The sequence below is a fragment of the Rhea pennata genome, chromosome 4 (genome assembly GCF_028389875.1).
Source record: "Rhea pennata isolate bPtePen1 chromosome 4, bPtePen1.pri, whole genome shotgun sequence".
NCBI lineage: Eukaryota > Metazoa > Chordata > Aves > Rheiformes > Rheidae > Rhea > Rhea pennata.
Genome location: NC_084666.1, coordinates 66,281,055 through 66,305,677, shown reverse-complemented (window position 1 = coordinate 66,305,677; position 24,623 = coordinate 66,281,055). Strand labels below are relative to the sequence as shown.

Below are 24,623 nucleotides of genomic sequence, written 5' to 3'. Positions count from 1 at the left end.
CTCACATGTACGTGAGGAAAAGGAAGCATAAAAGCAAAATATGAAGAAGTGTACAAGTAAGAAGTAACACATGCTTGTAAGCTAATTACATTCCCTCAACCACAGGATGCTTGAAAAGGACAGCTGCACAGATCACAGCACTCTGACATGTCAGAATTTTTATTGCTGGAAACAGAATTAAATCACAAGAACCACCATTTTAAATTTTAGGATGCAGCGATGGACATGAGTCATTTGAAGACCTGATATAATAAATCACTTCAAGAATCCCTCCAGCCAGCGATGCAGCAATATACACTCCCTCTCCCTTTCATTCCTAGTCGTGTTTCCATCTGCTGCCAGACCTTCATCCAAACTACCCACTCGCTATGGAGATAATGAATTAATACTTACCTGCCTCGATAGCCTGATCTATTAGATTCAAACCTGTCAACCCGTCCCTCATCTCAGAGAAGCATCTTTTAGATGGGTGGAAGACACCTCTACAAGACAAGTATGATACAGCTGTGCTGAAGGAGATCTTATAAGAAGCTCATGCAGCAAGCCAAAATTTCCTATGCCAAGGCCTTTCAAGCTGTGCTTGTGTGCCTGCTAAAGGGATGAGAAATTTCCTGGAAGATCAAAGAAAAAGATGCCTCCATGCTGAAAACAACCACTATTTTGAGAAAAGGTACAGGCACATTATCTGCAGGAAATTCTGCAACTATAAGAACATAACATGATGGAGCAAAAGAAATTATGTTAAGTAAACAGATGTATGACCATAAAATGCCTGGATGTTGCTCCAAGAGAAGGCAAGAGGGTGGAGAACAAGATCTACAGGGCTTAATGTAAGGCCAAGACTGGAAGAACACCCTCTACAGCTATTCTCATGCAAGGGGCTCGGCAAAGCATGCATTTATGGGTTCATCCTGGGAAAGGGATCACAGCCCCTAAATGTAGTCCTTTCCCTACTGTACCATTTAGCAACTCGATAAGGGAGAGCAGAGAATTAATCTCAAATGTAGTTAGGTATTTAAAATCCATTCTCTCCTGCTGCTCTTCTAGTATTTCCTTTTGTTCCCTATAAGTATTCCAGCAACTTAGGTTCTGTCCCATTTTGACCTGTGACTGTTTTTTGCATATAACTTCTGTGCCGTTTCCGTCCTGCTTGCAAGGCAAGCTCAGGCAGCAGATTGTTCTGCATAGTCTGGCACTATTAGATTGCACTGTGCATTTCACTTTCCCGGTGAGAACCATCTGCTCCACAGGTTTTAGATGCTGATCACCTGGGCTAAGGCAACTTCATTAAAAAAAAAAAAAAAAAAAAAAAGTACATCTACACTGTATACCTGTAATGTACATCTATATGCATATATTCTCTGTATTTTAAAAAACATATCTCACACACACTTTCTAGTCACTACTTGGTTTTGTTGTTCTGTTTAAATTCAGCGTACTTTTCAGTAGCATCATAAACTTCTGCAAAAATTTGATGGATTTCTATGCATAAGCATGAGGGATTTCTTGATGGAGCAGTTACCTAGTCCTAAAATCACCTAAAAGACAGAAAAAAAAGTCAATATGAAGTTCAAACAGCAAACTGGAATAGTTATGAGGCCATAAAGAGGAATAAAAAAGCAAATCTTTTACTTTACTTACTTTAGAAAAACGATAAACGGTATATAAAAATTATGCTCAGAATTGGGAAGTGTCTGGTTAATCCTGTCAGCCTGTATGAACAAGGAGATTTTTTGAGACTTTTTTTAACATCTGCCTGCTTCTCTCCCTTAGAAATCCTTTTCCATTTCAGTGGAATGAAATAGAGACCTAGGCAGAGGACTTTCCAAAAGTCTTTGGCTACAGACAGCACACAGCATACATCATTACACACAAATTCTCAAGGGGAAAAAAAAAGAAAAAGCTGAAGAAAATTAACTTGGCCTTCAAATCCTAGTATTTGCTTGGATGCTGTTGCCTGGGAGCTCATAAACCCTTCAGATTTACCTTTTTAACCCCTGGAATGTTCTGTTTTCAGGAAATCATTATTCTGATGATCATTATCATTATTCTTCGTACTGTTTGTTTTACACTGTGCTTCTCTGAACAACAACTAAGCAGAATACACACATCCTCCATGTCCCATCCCACCTTTATGGACTACTCTACGCGAGCTAGCTACTGACAAAAACCTTTCTGTTGCCCATCAAATTAACATGCCATCCCAAAGTATGAAGCAGCAAACCTCCACACACACCAACAGAATACGAAGGGCCACACCACATCACTTTCAAGGTAAAATATACCCAAGTTTTTGGCAAAAAATCAGAGCAGTGTATTTATCCAGAAGTGTTTCTCTTTCAAATTCATTTTTATCTGATCATCTGAACTAGATCACTCTTTAGCAGTTCCTCCTCTCTGCAGGTGACAAATAGCAGCCCAAATGACCAGAACTAATGAAAAAGTATATACAGATGCATACGCAGTATAAGAAACAAGACCAGAATACAGTGGCTAAATACCACTGAGAGTCCTGAAACGGGACAGTGCTCAACATTGTAGAATAGCATTTGCATTCTCTGATTGCCTGACTCAAATGTTAATGAAGGGTAATAGCAATACCCAAAGGAGAAACAGTTCCAGACCAGTTTACACTTAGGAAGTAACAAAGGTACTCTGCAGCACAGTTTGTATCTTTCCCAGGTCTGTTAAAGAAAGTATTTGCTCTTTGGAAGTTCTCAAAAGGAAGCTACTTTTGAACAGCTTATACACCAATTAAGTAAGCTGCCAAATGATTCCTTGCAGTAAGATCCCCACGAGCCCCCTTTGTACTCTTGCTGAAACTGCTGTTTGAAGATGCATCGTCCCTGACAAAATCAGGGCAGTGGTCAGACATCCTGCCAACCATAGCCTCCGATGCTGGTAGCTTACAACTCGATCCAGCTACCAAGGAGTTACTCAGCCTCTCGAAAACTGGCTGGTTTCTCCTCCTCCTGGAGGAAATCCAGCAAGAGGACCACTGCTACAAGCACACCGCTCAGCAGAACTGCAGCCCTCCTCGGCCGTGTCACTAGCCACTCGCACAGGCTCTGCTGCAAAGTAGCAGAAGCAGCTGCCTGTGAGCTGCCTGAGCTAAGGGCAGCAACCAGCTGCTAGGAGCGATCAGTCTGCTCAAGCAGGATATAATGAGCTAATGAAGAAAGAAAGAGATGGAGAAGACACATTAGATTCTAGAAAAAATCATTAGTGACTAACATGCAAACCAAAATAGTATTAGACATAGGTCTCTAATATTTTTTGCTACATACTGTCTTACCTATCCCACAGAATAAAAGATGAGAGAGATTTCAATGTAATTTTCTCTAACTTCTAGAAACACCAGGACAGGTTGGGTGTGCGATACCTTGTGACAACAGCCTACAGAATGCCTGCGTCACCTCACACGCAGGTATGGTGTTAAAAAAATGAGAAAACACCTACTAAAGCTGCTTGCCAGACAAAATATCTGGACTATCTTGGAACAACACAACAGCTGAAAGCTCTGCAAATGTGAGCAGTAACAGAGAGAAAATCCGTGCTCTGCTCTGCCAGAGCGCACCGGAGTATGGAGCCCTTAAACTGTTCCCGAGTCCTGGACCCGCTGCATTAAAACTAGCTTCAGCACACATTCTGCCAGGTTACAAAATAGCAACTACACTGAGGTTCATCACCCCAGACCAAGAGCTGGCATCCATGACACCAGGTGCCAAGCTTTACTTTTCTGTTGAGAACTGCAGGAAACAAGCTCACGTGGCTATTCTTGTTTCAAAAGCAGTTTTCATTAACTGAATTAGAAGTTAATTCTGAGTTGTGAGCAGAAAACACACATGCCCACAATTCCTGGGGGGGTGGTGGTGGTGGAAATTTTTATAATTTTTTAAATGCGATGCTAAATCAGGTATGTTAGTAGTGTTGCATTCCATACCGCAGTATTCCCAGACGTAATGTCTAAAGTCACTGCACAGCAGTATTGCAGGCCTAGCTGAAGTATGAGTAGAGCATTACCAAATGCAGACAACATACATTTCATACTTCAGAACACTAGAAGCAAAAAGAAAGAATGGCCTAAAAGTCTGCAGTCTATCCAGGCACTAATATAGCTCATCTGTTCCAACTCCATAGCTACATATGTCACATCAAAAAAGTCTGAAATGAGAATAATAAATTTAAACAACAACTTTGCAAACAGAGGTATTTTCAATAAAATCAACATATGAAAACATGGGTTTGTTTTTATTGTTGGTTTTTAAGTACTATCATCTCAATCTCAGAGACAGCTTCAGCAGACATCATTTTGCTTGAGGAAGATGGGAGCAAAGAGTCAAACTCCTCTGCGTTAGGACTTTGTCTTTTCTTTGTTAAATAAGCAGCATTGCATTTTTCTCCAGAAATTATTAAAGTCTTTTAACAAATACATTTGACATTAAGTAACACATCTTGCCATTTCTTCATAATGCAGGAATCAAGTTAAACAACTTGTTTTCAAACTGTACCATGCTGAAACTTTGCCTTTGCTTTATATGGATGGATAGTCAGCAAGTGCTGAGGCAATTTTGTGGAGTTCGCTGAAAGTGAGATTACTGAAGTGATCAGAATTAGAGACAGAACTTTCTTACAGTGAAGCCTTCATGGGGGGCAGGGGAAGAAAAAGAAAACAGCTAAATCAGCTTATCTTCCAGTACAGCTAACAGCACTGCAAAACCAGGATAGGCAGACGGTGACAGGAACTTTTCTCCAGCAGGCAGAAAAGTGGCACACACCTTGCAGGCTTTGCAGAGCATCTACTTACACCTAGAGAAAAGCCACTCAGCCTCCATCTTGCCCCTAAGATAGTTGCCAGACTTCCAAAGGTAAACCAAAGGGCAAATCCAAATTTCTAGGACTGCTCAGCAGCCACTGCCTTGTTCCTGACTTTTGAACCTACTCTCTAGATGAAAAATCTCACCCTTCTGCACAGAGACCATAAAATTTTAAATCTCATGTACAAATGACAATGGATAAGGATAAAGAACTGACATACTGGTACTAAAAATCCGCAGCTTGGTTTCACCAAAGCTTTCAGAAGGAGTTCTATAGTGCCCATATATCTGCCTTGAGTTAGGGCATTTAAGAGACAGCCAAAATAAAGTGAAAACTTGCACTGATTCCACGTGTTCCTGAGGAAAGGAAGTGACTAAGGGAGGAAGTGAGCTTCAGATAGCAAAAGAAAACAACCGGAACAGCCAAGACGAGATGCGCTGAAAAAACGGACAGAAGTGAGCAGAAGGTCACAGATGGCTCTAAAAACTGAAGCAAGAGAGAAGAGGAGAAGATGACCAGGGAGAACTTCAACAGGGCTTTTGAGGAAGCAAAGCTGCTGCTGTGGTTTCAGTGTGACAAGACTTAGCACAAGACAAACTGTTCCATGAAATACCACAAAATGCTTTCAGGAAAAGAAATTTCTGGGTGATTTACATTTTTTTTTTATTTGAGAGACTGTGTTGTCTACTCTCAGAAGTGATCACAGAAGGTGATCATGATAGAATGTAATCACTTCTCCCCAGCATGAGAAGTGTAATTCTCTTTTGTTTTTTTTCAGCAATTAGTTCCGGTTTAACAAAATGGAATAAAAATAATTTTTAAAGCAGTTCTCAGCCATAGCATTGAAGTAGTCTCTCTCCAAAACTGAAAGAGGAAAAGATCTTTTGCTGGGTGCTTATCCCCAGGAGGGCAGGAGCACAAGAGCAACCATTTAGATTCAGCAGTAGGAAAACAGACGGAGTTGGAGACAATACCCAAGATCACTGCTTCAGCTCATCACAGCCTAGACGAGGAACACAGCTACAAGCGTTCCCAGCAGAGCTACGTGCAAAGGTAAATACACACTGCCTTTCTAGCCCTATATGAGGTAAGCTGGTTTCTTAATGAGGCCATTAAAAAGAAACAACCAAGAGCAACTAGGAGCTCATCTTTCACCAGAGACAGAAAATCTTTAAAAACAACCTTTTTGATTGAAAAGAAGAAAAATGGCAAATGAATGCTAAAGCTCCTGCTCCTTGGAGTATGAGAAAGTGAAACTTGCAAGGACAGATTTCCAAATGCTGGAAAGACTACAGCAAAACAGAGTACAGGCTTCCCTCATCAAAAGATACACCAGAGGCACAGTTTCAGATTAAAAAAATAAAAATAACCCCTCCACTCTTTTTTGTTGACTTCAACAGAGCAGCAAATTAGTAAGCATCATCATTTAGTGTTTCTTATACATATAACAAACAATTGCAAATTAAACCATAATCTTAAGTATTGGCACAAGTGATACTACCACTCTCCAAGAAGAATGCTAGTTTACTTACTGTAGCAACTCACACATCTTTTAAAAAAATATGTAAAGCAGTACATAATGTCTAATGTTTCACAAGCATAGAGTATATATATGTGTGCATATACATACACACACATACACACAACTGCATGAACCCAAACTCAAAATAAACGTGAACTTTGTATCTGGTATATTCATACCTACATACTGATTTCAGGTTCTTTTAATCCTAGAAGTGAATAGTTGACACCATTACATGGGTTTCGCAAACTATTAATAATTTCGGTAAAACCAGATAAAACCTTTTAATCTTTTGAGCGGATTTCTTGAGCATAGTTTAGGTGCATTTACCAGCTAGAAATCATCCTGAAAAAGTGTCATGCTGTACCGATTTCTTGATGACACAAGAATCACAGCTCATTTGACACAGGATGACTCAAATATTGAGTCTGGGATCTGAAAGGTATCAGCAAATTTTCCGTAATAGTAGCAATACTTTAGCAACATGGGACAATAGCAAATTACTGTTCAAGTAGTGCTGCATTTCCCCTATATCATACCATAAGAAAAATGAGAGAAGTATTACATAATTTCACTATGCACACTACACAAACCCAGATTATACAGGTGAATCTGAAGCATATCCTAGGTACTGGCATTTATTCTTTCCTGAGCATTCAGAAAAACACCTTATTTCAAAGAGATGACAGAGTGGCTTTCCTGACAAGTACATGTAATTGCAGCCTGAGGCCTCTTAGTAGTCTCAGCTCATCAGCCTCCTGGCTGGTGCCACCCCTCAAGCTCTGGCTCCTGATCGCAGCCACCCTTGAGCAAAATGAACTATTTCAGCATAGTCAATTGGCAAAAAAGTCAATCACCACATTTAATTACTTAATTTTTTGCCAAGTTAGATTTCAGTGGGCTTTGCATGCTGAAACAGCAGAGCATGGGTTGAGAGGAGCTTCAGGGCCAAGGGGAACTTGGTAGCAGGTCGATCACCCAGTGCTGCTGCAGAACAGCACCCACAAAGCCACATCGGCAGCAAACGTGGGTCCAGAGGTCACGGCCATGCTGGTCGTGCTTCCACCAGCATGACATTTCAGGAGATGAAAGGGAAATGGAGAACTTGAGTTCATAGTTCAGTCCTGCTAACCTGAGAGAACATTTTCTGAAGGACTTGTGACACTTTTCTACCAACAGTATATAAAATATTATTACACTTCAGCAATTTCATCAGGCCTAGAAGGATACTTATATGACTGGCAAGCTAGCAGTAGAGATTGCACAAGAACATCCTCTAAATTCCTTATGTAATGAGCAGAGTTTACTACTACAGCCAATTTTACAAAACTGTCTCGGTATTATAACTTTAAAATCCAAAAAAGTAACAGCACATACTAAAAAAATATGAAGAGCAATCTCTTCATATATCTCAAGAAAGGAAGCAATTAAGTCTTGTACTTTTTCCAATATTATCAAGGACACTGGAAAATTGCAGAGAAAATATGAAGATTGCCAGGAATTATACTATTCTTGCAGACGAAAGGATGGGGAAGATGTGGGAGGAGAGTGAACTACCTTCCTCATTGCGTAGTTAATTTTCCAATTCAATTATCACAGCAACGCTTTTACTTCAAAGTTTAGTGCACAGCTGCACAGACATGAACTGCTATTAAATCTTGTAAGTGCAGTTCAGACTCTCAGTCCAGATCTACATTACCTCTATACTACCTGTAAACAAGGTGAGGTTATTCCTAACTCAGACATAAGAAGCTTGACCAGTTTGTTTCTCCATATCTCTACATCTACTATCCAGTAATAAACTAGAGAGCCTTGAAATTTTTTGTTTTCTTGTATCTTATATAAGATATATCTTATATCGATATAGCAATTTATTTTACCATTTTCTGTAAAATTAAGCTAAGGAGACTGCCATCATTTGCCATAACTTCTATTAGGAGTTTTAGAAACCACTGAAAACGTATGAAGATGTTATAGAATTACGAATTTCTTCTCTCTCAAGTTTTCTTTCTCCTACCACGCTAGCTATCTTATTCTCAGGGAGGAAGGGAAAACTACCTAAACTGCACAGTAGGAGATAGCTGTTTTCCTTTACATAGTTTATTAAGAATGTAAATGTAAAATGATCTTAAACATTATAGTCCAAGGGTCAGGCTTTTCATTTTAACGTGATTTTTCACTCTGAGATTTTTCTTTTCACTTCTTATTGGTACTTTTGAGAACTAACACAAGTTTTGACATAAAATTTATGTGATATTTCAGCAAAAAAAAAAATCAATATCATTCTATCTAACAGTATCATAATTCAGGTTTTTCTTCTGTTTGTTTTACAAGTCGTCTTGCAATAGTAACACAGGAAACTGCACCTTTGGAACAACTGATAGATCAAAATAGGAAGGTGTCAAGCACAAAATCACCTATATTACTTTCTTTTTTAAAAAAAGTCTGATGAGATAAATAATTTTTTAAAATACACTAACCTATAAAAGCTCTACACATAGTTTACTGAAGTGGATCTCTATTACCTGAAATCTTGCGAGGAGGCATTTTTACATTTATTCAACAGCTACCTAGTACCTCTTAGAAAGTAACTGACTTCGAGGAAGCAGCTTTTGACTTCCTATTGGTTATGGTTTCTAGCTTGCTCTCCTCCTTTTTCCCTTTTCTAATACTTCCCTCTACATCAGGCTTTCTGTGCCTGTTTCTAAATGACATATATCACGTGAGTAATCTCTTCTGGTAGAAAATGTAATTTATTTTAATTGGAACTGAAAACTTGTTTGAGGGGTGGCAGGAGGAAACTGTTCCTATTTCCTGCTATAGTTCTCTCAGCATCTAATTACACCCGTAAGGAGGAACAATGGGGAAGCTGCGTGTTATTCAGTTTAATGTGCTTAATTACATGATTCCCTGTATGCATGCAAATACGCCACAGCCTCACAACCGATATAGCACCCACACAGTACCATATATCAGCTATAGCAGCTGTGCTTTGAGATCACACACATTACACCATCTAGGTAGAAATACTTACTTATACAAGCAGGTTTCCAGTCTCCAGGGATGGGAAGGAGGAGGGTGTACCAGGAGAGATACTAGACCAAAAATTCTAACCACTAGCATTCCTATTTTCCAGAGAATCCTTGTTGATACAAATTTCTTTCTCACAAATAAAAGCATACTCTTTTAACTTTTCCCCATCTTTTGCTGTGGACAGACACTGGTGAAATGCTTTCTTATATCCCCATACTCCAAAGTACTAACAAGAGCTGAACCAAACACTTCACTCTCAGATCTAAAGATATTTGTGCTCATATCTTGAAATGGAATAAAGGTTTCCATTCCAACCAAAAAAATGTTGCAAGTTAGATTATATCACGAAGACACAAGCAGTACACAAATATTTATTTTTACTCATGATACGTAAGAACCATATTTTAAATATTACCCATCTTTGAGCCCAAGGTTTCAATTCCAACAGTGACCCATCAAGTGGAATCTGTTCTTTTTCTTTCTTCAAAGTCTTGCATAAGCAGTAATTCATGAGTTCAAAGGTAGACAGGGAAGGTAGCTTGCCAAGAAAAGTATAGAGCTACAGGCACTCAAAGCAACATTTACGAATATCATGCTCCCCTCCTCACGCTCCTGTAAGCTTAATGGTGAAAAATCTTCACAGTCCAACACTGCAGGGTCACAGTTATTAACAACGGCCTCACTGCCGCCACCACCAGCCACAGGAGGACACATGAAAGAATTGGGTCTTGGGTAAAAAATGACAACCCAGCACTTAAAGAATGACTCCACTAAGGCCAGATTTTTCAAGAATAAAGTCACAGGGGAAAAAGATGAGTAAGAAAAACACACAAGAAAAGGCACTGCACATGGTCCTTCTTCTGTGAAGAGTCAAAGAAACGTTTCATAGGCTTAGTGTGAAAAGGTCTCAGCTCAGAATCAGTCACTGGGGTTCCTGGGGCAAAACATTGTGGATAATTGATAAAATAGGGGCAGATACTAAGGGGAAGAGTCTTGATGCTTAAAGAATACGATTGCGCCTACAAAGAGGTCATCTCCTTCCTTCATTACACTGTTGAAACAGTAGGATGGCTGTTCCGAAAAATGGTGTTAAGAGGGAAAAAGAACATACGCAAGCTGGAAAGAAGATGAGCAAAGAAGCAACAGAATTTAGCTCTGATCTAACTGATCTAAGCTCTGATCTAAGCTGGCTGGCCCTGCTTTGAGCAGCAGGCTGGACCAGGGGACTTCTGAAGGTACCTGCCAACCTAAATTACACTGTGATTTTTTAAGGGCTTATGTGGAAAGAACATAACAACAGCGTTATCTTTATTATGGAAAGAAATCCCACGCTGAACAAAGGTCTTATTTTGGAGAATAAGTCACTGATGACTAGAGCATGTGATGAAACCCGAGTAAAAGAACCTGCAAACGTGAGAGAATATAGATTTTTTTGTGGGCAGACTAATGCTTTGATTTTGTTTAAACTAGCTTAAGTGAGTAATTTGGCTTCAATAGCACAGAAGATAACTGCTATTGCTGCAAAATTTTAACCCTTACCCAGTCGATTAATATTAGACCTGAAAACCTCCTTCTCAGTTTCACATAAGAGCTGGGAAAGCTGATATTCATACTCCTGATATTCTTACAGATTAAAAAAATCCAGCAGTTGTGTTCTAGAACACATACACATATATGGAACAAGATCTGATTAACATCAAAAACTTCAAATTTCTGCTTATGCAATTGAAACATTTCCTTGTACCATTAAAATTTGCACAAAGCAAAGGCAGATTTTCATCATTTTGTTTCATTTCCACCTAAGTCCAATATAAATCTAGTTCCTTTTCCACTGCCTCCTCCAATAAGATAACTTGCAACTTCTCCCAAATGCTTATTTAGAAAAAGACATTCAGATATCAAATAAAAGGTTGATTTGCATTATGCACCTATGCTTCTCTTCCCACACACATATATACACACACACATGCATTTCTGTGTGTATACATACATACAACATGCATTCTGGTCTTTGCGCAACGGTTTGTCGTGCTCTCGCACAGGAAAGCCTTACGGCCTTGATGGCAGCTACAAGAGGACGCATCAGACTGCCAGAGGAATACCACCAGATAGCATCTTCAACCAGTTACATTTTAAACAGCTTATGGCTTCAGAAGTAGGCTGCGCATCTGAAATAATCTTTGTATTCTGTGGCCTCTGCATCACAAAAAGCAGAAGTCACTTTTGCACCTCTAGATTACTAGCTGTGATCCAAAAGGTGTTTTTGCATTGCTAAAATGGCCAGCTTGCTGAGAATACGCTTGCTCCCTTCCTAAGAACCCAGGAAACCATAGAAATATTCTGCATTTTGCTTTGTCAGTGATTTCTCCTTGCACTTTTCCTTAATACCTCTTCTCTAATTTTATAACAAAAATCCAAAAACATCTTGCCCAGAGTCAAACAAAACTTCCTGCTTTGACATTCTTCTGCATTGCTTTGTGACTAACAAGAAAATTCTATTTTATTACCTTAAAAAAATGCTAATTGTCTGATCCTACTTTGCCGGAAAGCTCATACTAGATGCAATGCCATTTATTTCCACAGAGGGACTGCTGATCTACACAGCAGCTAATTACATAAGATCCTGGCCCTCTAAATTAAGAAGGACTTTTGACCATAAGTAACCTTTATATGTGTTTGAAAATAAAGTTTTGACACTATAATTAACAAGTTTATTTCCAGTAGCAGGTATCTTACTAAATAAGCCACGTGATTCTGACAGTACCAGTAGACTACAAACCTGTTTATATATATGCTGCAATCAATCATTTGCAATCAAAATAACAACATAACATAAAAAACCCCTCAAATCCCTATCATGATTATTTTATTGGTTTTACAGAGCAACCCCGTCAGCACTGGGTCACCCTGCTAATCTCATTTCAAGTCATACCTTGGTTAAATGACCATCACATGACATTGGCTCTAATAATGAATTGCAGATTTTAGAGACATGTATTTTCTAGCTTTTTTTCCTCATCAGAAGATGAGCTTTTCCACAAAGGAGTTTTCACTTTTCAACTACAGTTTTTGAGGTTTTTTTAGGATAAAAAATATCACCAGTTTTAAGTATGTTGGCTAATCTCACAAATAGTTCTTAAGACTGTTTCTCTTTGCTTTTTATTTTGTACCTACACTGAGGCTAGCTTTCTCCCTTTTACTTCCAGCGTGATAAAAAACAAAGGAAATGAAGTGGAACAAAGCAGTAACATTAGCTTTCATAATTTATTGTTTTAGACAACTCTGGTTTCCTATAAGGACTATTGTCTGTGACAGAAAATAAGCCAAGCAGAAAGAAAATGAAGTGCTCGTGCACTGCCGCTTCACCAAGGGATGTAGTGGCAGAGTTGATTTCTGTGACCATGAGCAATGCCTCCAACCCACGCTGCCACTCTGCAGTTTCCAGCCCGAATGGAGAAAGGGCACTGAATGCAGAGGAGGATGCAGAGGAAAGATAAGCAGCAGGGACTGCGTGCATGCATGTGCGTTTTGTTTTGGTTTTTTTAATTTACAGATTTAAAATGATTTAAGTCTTCTTTATAAAAACAGATTAATAAAGAATAAGTCTAACAGTTCACTCAATTTAATCTCCTTGATTATTCAGAAAAAGTTATCTTTTGTCTGACTGGATAACCTCCTACAATAAACTCTCATAAGCCGTTAATTTTGATTTCTGAGTTCAATCTATTTTGATTGAAACAACTCTCTTGTGGTATTTTCCACTTGCAGAGGTAGAATGTTTTTGTAGAGGTAGATGGGGGGCAAAGAGGAAGAAGGGAATAAAAGAGTCAAATATTCAACACAGCAATCTTCAAAAGTAACTTTTGAAAGCAATGATGCTGATACACCTAACGAGCCAAAAGGATTCCCTGCAGCACTTCCCTGGTGCTGAGCACCAAAGACCATTTTTTATTCTTGGCCACAGGCTCTGGAACTGGAGCTTAATCCACTGCCCTTGTGTCCTTGGGTTGCCTGTTTTAAAAGATAGTGATGACGTAACTGGATCCAAAACAAACCAAGGAAATCCACTGAAAGCAACAACATTCACTTTAAAAAGTGCCGCAAGACAACTGCTGAACTCAACAGATTAAGTATTTATTATTATTATTAATGCAACAAAGGAATTGCATTAATGCTATAAAGGAATTGGAATCCTCTTCAAATTTTAATTCTTGCCAAGTCTTCTTCAGAGGACAAGAAGCAAGATCCTCCTCCCTTATCCAAAATACTTTCTCAGGAAGTAATCAGTATCTTGAGTTTTATTAATACCATTTCAACTAGATTTAGATGCACAAGGAAGAGAGAAGCTGAGGCCCAGGCAGTAATTCTGGAAAAAGTACCAAGGACCAATTTGAAACTCAGTTCCCATTTAATGGTTTGAAGCCTTAAAAAGGCACATAATGACCCTATGGGTCAGGACAACATCCTACTGCTTAACACCGTCCCAGTACAAATAACGTACACAATCCCTACCATCCCCTGGTAATGACATTTACCAAGACTCTCTGGAACTACCTGGAAATCGAAAATACACTCCTGCTCAGCACAACTCATCTTAACAACTGGCGAAAATTTTTTGGGAGTAGGGTTATTACAGAGTTTAAAGATAGTTCTAAAATATTAGATTTTTAAATTTGAACCAGAATGTTTTGAGTTATAGCATACTTTCCATTTAGAAAGACAAAATATTCACAGAGATTATCATATACACTTGAAAAATCATTCTACAAATTCTTATCTGGATAAAATGCAGAAAATTGAATAGAGATAATATTTGCTTCAGCTCTAGGATTTCTAGATTAATTAAAATGCCATCGAAAAGGCTTCTAAAGGCAGGAACAAGTAGAAAAAGAACCCGTCCCAGAATAACATCTTTCTTTAGACAAGTATCATACCCAGCTTCTACCTGAGTCATGCTCTAAGTTACGCCTGGTCGCTTCCATAAGCTGTCTCCAGAAAGGCCGTGCTAGGCACCTGCTCAGCGCTTGCCAGGGTGTCACAAGGAGGCTTTGGTGCCTGAAGGCTGGGTGCACACCGCTAAAGCACAGAGGAAGGCAAGAGGCAGCTGGTGTTATTTCCAAAACTGCAACTGGACTCTGAACAGTAGGGGCACATATCTGTGCAGTAGTTCCTAAATCAGATAAACACAGTGGTTTATCTCATCAGGATACAGTCTCCAAGTGGCAATTATCAGCTAAAAAAAAAAAAAAAAAGAAAAAGAAAATGCCGTTCGTCTCTGTCTTGCTATTAGTCCACCCCCTCATACTCCTCCAGTTCCTTTTTCTCCTCTCTCAGAACTGTTCCCAGCTTGATTTCTATACTATAGCTGCTGGCAGTTGCTGCAGGTATGGTATGAATAGCACAGAATCCCCATTCTCTCCATACACAGAAATCTTTATCCTCTCTATTATCTCACACACACAAAAAGTAGGGAACACGAATTTGTGCAAAACTATCAGATTTTGATTTTGCTGGGTAGGATGGAATAAAAGGGGAAACAATACGCTGGAATTCCCCTCTTCCCCTTTCTGTGTCTTAGCCATATCAGTAGCTGCTCCGTCCAGAATGGGAGAGCGGGGAATGTGCCAGAATTCCCACACCCTCTTCCCCAATACAAGCAGCAACCTGAGACTGAGTTAAATTAACTGGAGGCCAGAATCAAAAGGAAAAATAATTAGGTAAAGCAAAGAGAACACAAAAGTTAAGAACAAAGCACCTCTTTATTTTTAAAGAGTATTATTACACAGTGCAAGTATCACGGTTATTTTAGAAAAAGAAGCTAAGTGTCAAGGATTTAGAACTATCAAATTCTAACCTCAGGTTGTGACCCCGATTACATAATTGCAAAGCAAAGATAAAACCGGTTTCACAAGTTTCATTTCTTTCAAAAAAAAAAAAAAACTTTGAGAAGCTAAAAGAAATACCACTGCTATGAGAGCGCATGTCTTTGTGGAATAGCCCTAGAAGAAATGCTAACATGCTATATTGTGCTATAAACATTTATATGCAGAAGAAGTATTCATTCACACACTAAATAAAAGTGAAATGATCAGAACAAAGCCCTAAAAAAATGTATAGATTTACAAGTATTTTTACAGATGGTTATTTTTAAATCAATTCAACTTCTGCGCTAAATTGATGCCTAATATATATTTGCTTCTCCATTTCACAGCATCAAGTTAAGCTTCATTTCTGAAGGGAAATCTAAGATCTAATCTTTTCACTTCAACTTATTTGACTATATGATTTTTGTACCAAAACAGATCAACTACAAATGGATTGTCTCTAAGGAGTAACAAGTGAGGTAGCTGTAAAGAATACAGTCTGTAGTACCCGCTATCTTGGCAATAAGGATGGATTTAAGCAGCTGCTACTAGAAAACATCAGCTCTGCCAAATGTCAGATGCTGATGTCTGAAGCAGCTCCACTAAGCTACAAGACGCAATCGCTTTGTTCTTCCAGGGATGCAGGCAGGCATGTTTCAATCCCTATCTGGAACCAACAGAAGCATTTAGGGAAGGAATAGATCAAAAAAATGGAGTACATGAAGCCTTACATATTCAGCTTCTTTTGGAGAGCTCAGTTTTTAAGCCACAAGTGACTTGGTATATTGTGAGTTCCCCAAAAAGCATGCAAAGGAGCTGCAGCAGTGTCAGATTTAATCAGCAATCCCATTAAAAGACCCAATCTAGTTCACTTCAGCTCTTAGCCAGTATGTTTATATCATAAATTATTTTTTAACCAGTACTTTAACATGCAAGCTCTCTGTATTGTAATAACTTATTCAACAGCTAAGGGAAAGAATTATTACAACAGCAAATTGCACTCAAAATTGTTGCAGATATGCATACATTAATTTGTGGGTTTTTTTCCCCAAAAATGGCAAATATTTTTTTTCATATGGTCTAATCTGTGCATCAAGTCAGAGGACACATCTGCCTTACACAGGCATGCAAAAGCAACGGACTATTATTTGCTTTCAAGAAGAACGTAAGAGCAGATAGTGCAATTGATGCTTTCCATTTCTTCCTGTTCCACAGTTTCTAATTGTCTGTAGTATTGAAATCTTATTTATGCACAAGACTCAGAATTGAGGTTTAAGGTAGAAACAAGTAAAGTTGCAACCTAACATTCACCTTACTGCAGCCAAAACTAAGTTTCCTATGAGGGAGAGGAATTAACAGCAGGCAATTTATTCTTTATGTATTCACTGAAATCTGCAGAATTTTATCTAGAAGTATTTGCTGAAATTAATATTGCTGAAAATTGGTAGTCTCACCATGTCACACCGGGAATGTATACCAGCATAATGCAGAAACTTAAACTGATGTAGGTATACCAGGAAGAACATAGAAAATCTCAGTCGCTTTATGGTTCAAATGAAAAAAAAAAATTTAGCATGTTTTGACAGTGACTAGCAATACAGTTAAAACTGTTTAAGAAGTTACTGCATCTCACAACTGAAAGATATCACTACATGGCTGAAATACAGAACAAGTAGTGTCATACTGTAACCAGCAGAGATGAATTACTCACCATGAAGTTTTGGAATTTGATCATTTAAATGCTTTTCCAATACACAGAAGTAAATATTTTAGTTATAACAGTAGCTTGGAAATTCAATAGTCTCCTCAACAGTAATCACAGTACATTAGCTTTAGAGTATAAATTAAATCACTGAAGTGTGAAATAGAGAATTTTAACTAAAATTGCTTTTACTGAATTGTTAATTTCAGACAAACTTTGATGTTCTGCTAATATAGATAGATCTTGCATTACTTGTAGGCCCCTAATAAGCAATCTTGTTTGTTTTCCACATTGGAATTCCATCTTGAACTGCTTCAAATGTAAAAGCCAGAAAAAGATATTTTAGTTTGGCTCTCCAACTGCATCAGCTCATTTATGTGTGCGCTACAGTTGGATATAATTTTAAATGTTACTGCCTTTTTACTGTAACGCAAGCATAAACACTTTTATTAGCTTGCCTTGGCATTGATCACTTTAGCTAGAAGTTCTTGATGCTTACAAAGTTTTAACTCATGCAGCACTGGCAACCTACTGACATTATTTTATGCTACTAAGTGGAAGAAATTAGGGAAAAATGTATGTGGAACATGATTAAACATTCAGACTCAAGAGGCCCTATTATCCCACAGAATAATTTCCCCAGGGAGTATTTGGAAGCCTCGAAGACCACAAAGGCTAGAATGGGCAAATCAGTGGAGAACCAGCCCGTACTGGCAGGAAAGGGTGTTCTCTCCACAGTCTTTTTATGGGTCTGAAAGGCACAAAAGGCTTCTGAAGGCCATCAGAGCTACCTATGGTTATTCCCACCCAGGCCACACTCATATGGCTACAACACCCCTACCACTCCCTACGCCATCAATCTAGAGTGCGTTTGCAAGCACTCAAGTATCCTCACTACATGCAAAGGAAGTATTAAAGTTTTATCTCCACACCACTATGACATTCAACTAAGTCAATGCATTTTTTTTCCTCAAATACAATACAGTCAAACTGAAACTAGGTCTATCACCCCTCACCATGGCCAAAATTAGTACTTATATTCCTGTAGGAAACACACATGTGCCCTATCTTAAATTATGCAACATAAAGAGAACAGTGAGAAAGGCTCCTTTGCATTTATAACATCTGTAAACATAGATGCTGCAAAGCTAGGACTAACAGAAAAATCCAGTATGGCCAAGGAACAGACCTGCAACAGACCGTGATAATCATTTCCCTTTCTTTTACTTTCTACACTGCCACATTAAGCTTTTATTCTGCCTTCATCTGGTGCTCACCTATCTTCACATACTAAACTGCAGGCACATGACGTTCCAGAAAGCTTTGAACACAGGGCAGCCCTCAGTTAAGGCTTTCTCCAGAAAGCATCTGAAGGTTTAGATCAAGAAGATGTATTTGTTTTACCTAATTTCCAATTTTCTCAAATAGGGGACTGATAGATGCTACTCCCTGTGCCTGCACATGACCTGCCTGTTGTCACCAAGCCAGAAACTATTGTCATTGCCACTGCTGGCAACAGTGCTCATGCAAACAGAATTGAGAACATCTGTCCTGTGCAGCTGCCTGTACTGTCCATGTGCTGCACATCAATAGCATACACAAAAGAATTTTTTTTTATAAAAAGAGATATGGCTTAGATTTGTGTTCTTAGTTTACTATTAACAGGATTAATAACAGGAAACTGTTAATAACGATGGGCAGAGGCTAACGAAAGCAAGCATGCACCAAGTACACAAAAGGAGATGTCACATGTTGCAGGTAGAGTCAAAGCACACATTAAAGTAGATATCAACAGGAGAAAAAATGACTTACCTTAAAATCCAACACATCTTTTACAAGTTTATTCACATGTGCAATCAAATATGCAAGACACCATGTTATTTTCATTCAGCATCTTTAAAACTAATAGTATCCTCAAGAAATACAGTCCAAAAAGTGTAGGTATAGACATGTAACGACAGATACTGGACAAAAATAGCACTTAGAGCTTCAGTTTCAAATGTATCACTTACTCTGCAATTGAGCAAGTAGTTTAAGACAGTATAAGGATCACAGAATACTTCAGGTTGAAAGGTCATGTAGCGCAACCCACTCTGCTAAAGACAGGGCCAAATTCAAAGGTTCAGAGTCAGAATTGACTGTTATCCTCAGTTACTTCACTGTTGAAATCAACTTCAGTAACATGACCTTTGGCCTCTTGTATTTTGTCCCATCCCTTCCAGATCAATCAAATTATTTGACCCTTTGCAGTTGGCAGCAATTTCTGCAGATGTAGGTGAACATTAGTGCAGCATGCTCCAAAAGTGCAGTTTCGGTTGCTTCAAAAAGGGCCAGTAATGTGTGGCCAATTTAATGTCAATAAATATGGAGCTCTTTTCACTTTAATGACTAGGTATATGTTTTGAGATGTGACAGGATTAAGATTGCAAGTGCAACCTCTTTCACATAAGTATCATGCTAACATTCCTTAATTACATAATCACTTTCTTCTCTTCTCCATGTACCACACAGCACGAACCATACTCATGCAGTGAGCAACTATTTAAGTTGTGTTCTGCTTACCTGCATGAAAAATACTTTAGTTACACAAGTTTTAGAAACCTTACTCTGAAGACAGCATGATCAGCTTACATACATACTTTCAGTAATATTTGGCATAACAGTATCTCGTAATTCTAAAGGATGTGTGAATTAGTGCCTTCCCAACACATGTGAGGCAAAACATCCATTTTACAGGCTTGGAGCCAAGTAAGGCAACATTCATGTCAAAGGATTCACCTAAATTTTTCTGATATAACATATTCAGGATCTAAAGAACTTAGCACTGTACAATAATTCTATAATATAAGAAAGAACATACACATACACCCATGCACAAAAGCAAAAAAAACCCCAACAACAAACCCCCCCGCCATATCTGTGCATTAAGGTCAGAGACACACACACTTGGCATGTAGTTAAGTACGTTCAGTGCCTGGCAGATTTTTAGACCTGCAAGCGAAGCCCCATACAAAGAAGCAGGTAACTTGCTAGCCATTATGCAAAGGGTAGTGCAAGTCACTTGCCCAGATTTGTTCTGTTTAAGAATGAGCCTATATAATACAGTCGCATGAAGTTAGCCTGGCAATCCTAATCCTGGCATTTCCAACAGTGCTTGGAAATGTAACTTAAGCAAATATTGCAGTCAGGGAGGTTCAGAGCTACACTTCCTCAGCCTTGAAAAAGATTAAAAACAAGCCAATCTGTCCATGTGTCATTATACTGCTATGCACATAAAATAGGTCAGGAAATCCTAAAGCTGTCATACCAACATCTTTCATCTGAATGCTGAACAGCTGTAGTCTAATGGTAAATCAACCTCATTAAACCCATGACCTTGAATCAAAGGCCACATGCTGCTAAGAAAAGAGGGTGTAGAGGAAGAAGTCAGGGAAGAATCCCCCGCACCTCCCGGAAGGTAGCAGCACCCCATTCCCCTGCGATCTGCCTGCTCCCTTTGGGTGCAGCTGGCATGGGTATTCCCAAAATGTTGCAGCAGCCTGAAAGCACCCCATAAGCCCAGCACCCTGGCTTGTTTCTTCCCCCAGCCAGGGACTTGGAGGGGCCTACAACCCCATGCCAGCATCTCGCTGCTGCCAGTCACAAGGCATGGGTCTCTATCGGTAGCTTCTCCAACCACAGCTCTCACTCCACAACCAGACCCCTCCTCCAGGTACTCCTGGCATCTCCTAGTCCATGTGCTTTGCCTTGCCTAGCTAGCCCCAACACCCTGTTCAACCTCTTCTGCTTATTTTCCTGCTTTGTCTGCCCAGTTATTCTCCACCACCCTCCAACTCAGTCTCTTGACCATTTTCTCCATGCTCTCCATCTCCAACATATACTCCTGGCAAAGTCAAGTGTCTAGTCTCACCCATTTTCCTGTTGTCTGTTCAGTAGTCCCTGTCATCATTTTCAGTCCTGACTTCCAGCTCTCCTCCGTAAACTTTCACTTTTTTCTTTTTTTTTTTTTTTAACTCTCTCCCACTATCACAATTCACAATCGCCCCCCCCCAAGAAAAAACCCAAAACAAAACAAATGAACACACACAAAACCCCACACAACCACCCTATCACTTCCTAGACACCAGAAAAGGTCCCTATAGCACAGGAGTTATGCTCTCTCTTCTTTAGCTCAGGCTCAATTAAAATTCACACCCAGCAAGCGAAAAGCAGCCTTGAGATGCACTTCAGGAACGGTTAACCTTCTTTATGGGCCATAACTGCAGCAAACTAAGGCTATGCAAGTTTGAGCTATGGTCTCAAATGAATTCATCAGCAATATTTCAAGAGACCTAGCCAAATTTGAAAACAAGATGAATTATTTCAAAAAGACAGATCACAGTGCTTTCAGTTAACCACAGAAGTTTTATATGTAAATACAAATAACGGACTGTGCATTCCACATTAAGATGCCTTTCAGGATTTCTCTTCTCTCCTCAATTACAAAAATCATCTCCTCCTTCTATGTACCCACTTTATTTCAAGTGATTTTACACATAAACAGAGGTCCAGGATGTTTAAGGACAATCATCTTACCCCTCAAAATTAACAGAAGATAAATTCCAAACTAAGGAACAGGTACCCAAGGCTTTAAGAAAAACTTTTCATGTTCTTTAACATTTATCAAGAACATGACAGATACCAGGAGTTCCTGGACTAATCCACAGTGCTGTTACCTCAACAGTTATGGTCCTTTCTCTTCTCTTTGATGATCATCTTCTCATTAACCAGCTACAGGAATATGTTCCTGAAATATGAATGCATCTGCCACAAACAACCCTATATTAATCATTAATGACTGTCACTCTTCAACAGGTCTGTTTGTCCTATCTAAAATCTATTTTCCTCTCCACTGTGTCAGTGTTTGCTCCTCTATATGTTTGAAAAAGCATTTGCTCCACTCTAGTAATTTCTTGATTGCCTGTATTCCTTACACTTTCACCAGATCATCAGTCAGTTGAAACTCTCTTTACCCAGTCATCTGCTGCCCTGCTACTAATATAGAGCACACTGCACGACAATAATGTCTCAAGCTTTTTCAGCCTCCTTTCAGATTTTTTTTCTTCTTTTGATGATCACTTTCATTACTCCAGCTTTCATGTTTCTTCACACAGAACATTAGCACCTCTCAGCTACCCCACTAACAAGTGTTAGGAGTCCACCTTTCCTACATTAACTTAAAAGAGAAAAACTATCAGCTACCCTGAAGAATACTGCAATATCACAATCACTGCATGAGAATAATTTTAAAAGCAGGAACAAAGGAAGACATAGGCTGAACTGAAAAAAGAACCAGAGACTTAAATTATACCAATGATCTACAGTGGAGGTAAACTTCAGGAGATTAATCACTAAAACTCAATTCAGACACCTTCAAAAGCATTTAAAGAAAAGGGAGGGGGATGTCAAAGCTGGTCTTATAAAAAGCTGTTAGGACAGAGTAGACCTGTTCTCTGACAATCTGTCTCTCTTATTGGATTAAGAAAAGCAGAAAGGTAGAATTTCTGCACATTTTAATCACTTAGTTATGGACCCCAGTGTTGCATCTCTAGAACTTTTCCCATTTAATGTCCAAGTCTGTATTCCTCCTTTTAAGGAAATGCCTGTAGGATTCTAGTCTATTCTCAGTCTATTCAGAGGAGCCTCTTATTCATCCTTTTTTTCTTTATTCATCCATGAACTGCAGCACGATTGACACCTTTTCCATCAGGATGATAAGCAGCATGACAAGCCATTATTACATAAGATACACATTCCCTCCCCAAGTCAGCCTCGAATCCCCTATTTGGATGTTACTTAAAGAATTACAAGCTTTAACTTTTAAATTGTTCTAATCCAGACACTACCTTCTTTAGTTTTAGAGAGGGTTTCCTGAAAATGAAGCATTCACCACTTCTCTATAGTTTTGGGTGAATGCTGCCGGTACTGATCATAAAGAATAAAGACTGGATAACCTTCTTCTGCAACAGAACCACCTATTTCATTGACTAATGTCAATGTTTCCCAGAAAAATAAGTGACTGCCATCTTAAAACAAGCTTTATGGTTAAGGTTCATCATTTAAGCTGGCTGGAATTAGCAATCTTTTGCCTCACAACCAACTTCCTATGCTACAGATAAGCTTCTTGCCAAAAAAATGCATTCATCTTTGATAACAGTAACAAAAGGCGGGGGGTCACATTAAAGCAAGCAAACGCATTCGTACATTCAGAGTAGAGTCAAAGGCAGGAGACAATTAGAGAAAGAAGAACAAAGCTTAAGGCATTTCCTGAGGATTAATGAGTAGGTGGTAATGTTTGATAGTCAAGGGCAGACTGGGTTCTGCAACCAGCACAATTCATTAATCCCCCAGGCAACACAGACTGGGATTCTGCTATTATTTTTTTTTTCTTTTTTTTTGCTCTACTTGTTATTTTCCTTAACATTTAATTAAAATTTCTGTTTACTGTAACACCATTGTTCCTGCAGAGCCACACTGTGACTGTACATGTGAATTGTGCTAGTACGGTAAAGGACATCTATAAACTTACAGAACTAATATCGAGTACAAAAGGTCAGACACTTTTTCAAGTTTAAGAAAATTCTTCTACTCTTCCACTACAGGCTAAGATCGCTATCTACCTTAGAAACAAAACAGGTCCAGCAGAAATGATCCTTTCCTCTAAATTAGAAGCTGCTTGGCAGTCTCCGTTTCCCTAGTGGTAGCAGACAAAGCAAAAATCAAGCATTGGAGAAGTCAAATGGTTGTGAAGCTTCCTTTCAGCTCCTTAGGAAGCCACATACACTAATGCATTGCTTAACATGTCCCACACCAGCAATCATCATCTCTACCATTATAACTCCATACTAACCTGTGACTGGTGCATCTATGTCCAGCAAATTTTTTTCCTGGCGTAGAATTGAAGCTCCCTCTGTTATTATTCTCAAAGCAACACTCTCTTCCAGCCTCCCTTCTTTCATAAGATGTGCCTTTAAGATATCCACACGAGGCTTTCCATCATTATCAAACACTTCCTTAGCTGTGAGCCGGTGACTTGGAGGAAATGGGACAGCTGAGTGGAAAAAAACAAAAATATCTGATCACTTTTTACAATAAAGTTTCTATTATTGATAACGACATTTCAAAAGTCATCTCTGCTGTTAAATAGTATCAGTATAGAATTTTCTATACTCTGTTATATCGTACAAAGATAATCAAAGATACCATTAAAGCACACACATTCTTCAGGTTAAATTATTCATGCAAATTAAAATTGCATTTTCATGTTTATAAACAAAAGGAAAAGAAGATTTAGGCCACGTTTACAGGTAGAAACACTCAAACCAACAACAGTAAAAAGGATGTGGCAACATCAGGGAGAGAAGAGAAAGCAGCTTAAACTGTTCTAGCAACATTACAAAACCTCAGTATATTGTTCCTTTCCATTAAGGCCATAAAATGCATGGATGACAAGTGCAACATTTAATTGCTGTGCATGGACATGCCTAGAAATATTCCAATTAAAATACTAAACTCCAAGACTGGCGTCTCTAATGACATGGAGCGGGGTAGAGGATGTCTTTCCGTGTTAAAAAATATATATATATATAGTTATTTACACAAGAAACATTCAAATATCATCCAACCATGCCAGAGTGCAAAAAAG

General features: G+C 38.8%; 1 protein-coding gene across 1 annotated transcript in view; it reads right to left on the bottom strand.

Moving 5' to 3' along the window:
• Positions 1-24,623, bottom strand: part of PPP3CA (protein phosphatase 3 catalytic subunit alpha) — a 199,668-nt gene that overhangs the window by 91,359 nt on the left and 83,686 nt on the right. The window contains exon 2 of the mRNA XM_062574175.1: positions 23,829-24,029. Coding sequence (XP_062430159.1) covers positions 23,829-24,029 — 201 coding nt within the window. The remainder of the gene's footprint in view (positions 1-23,828; positions 24,030-24,623) is intronic.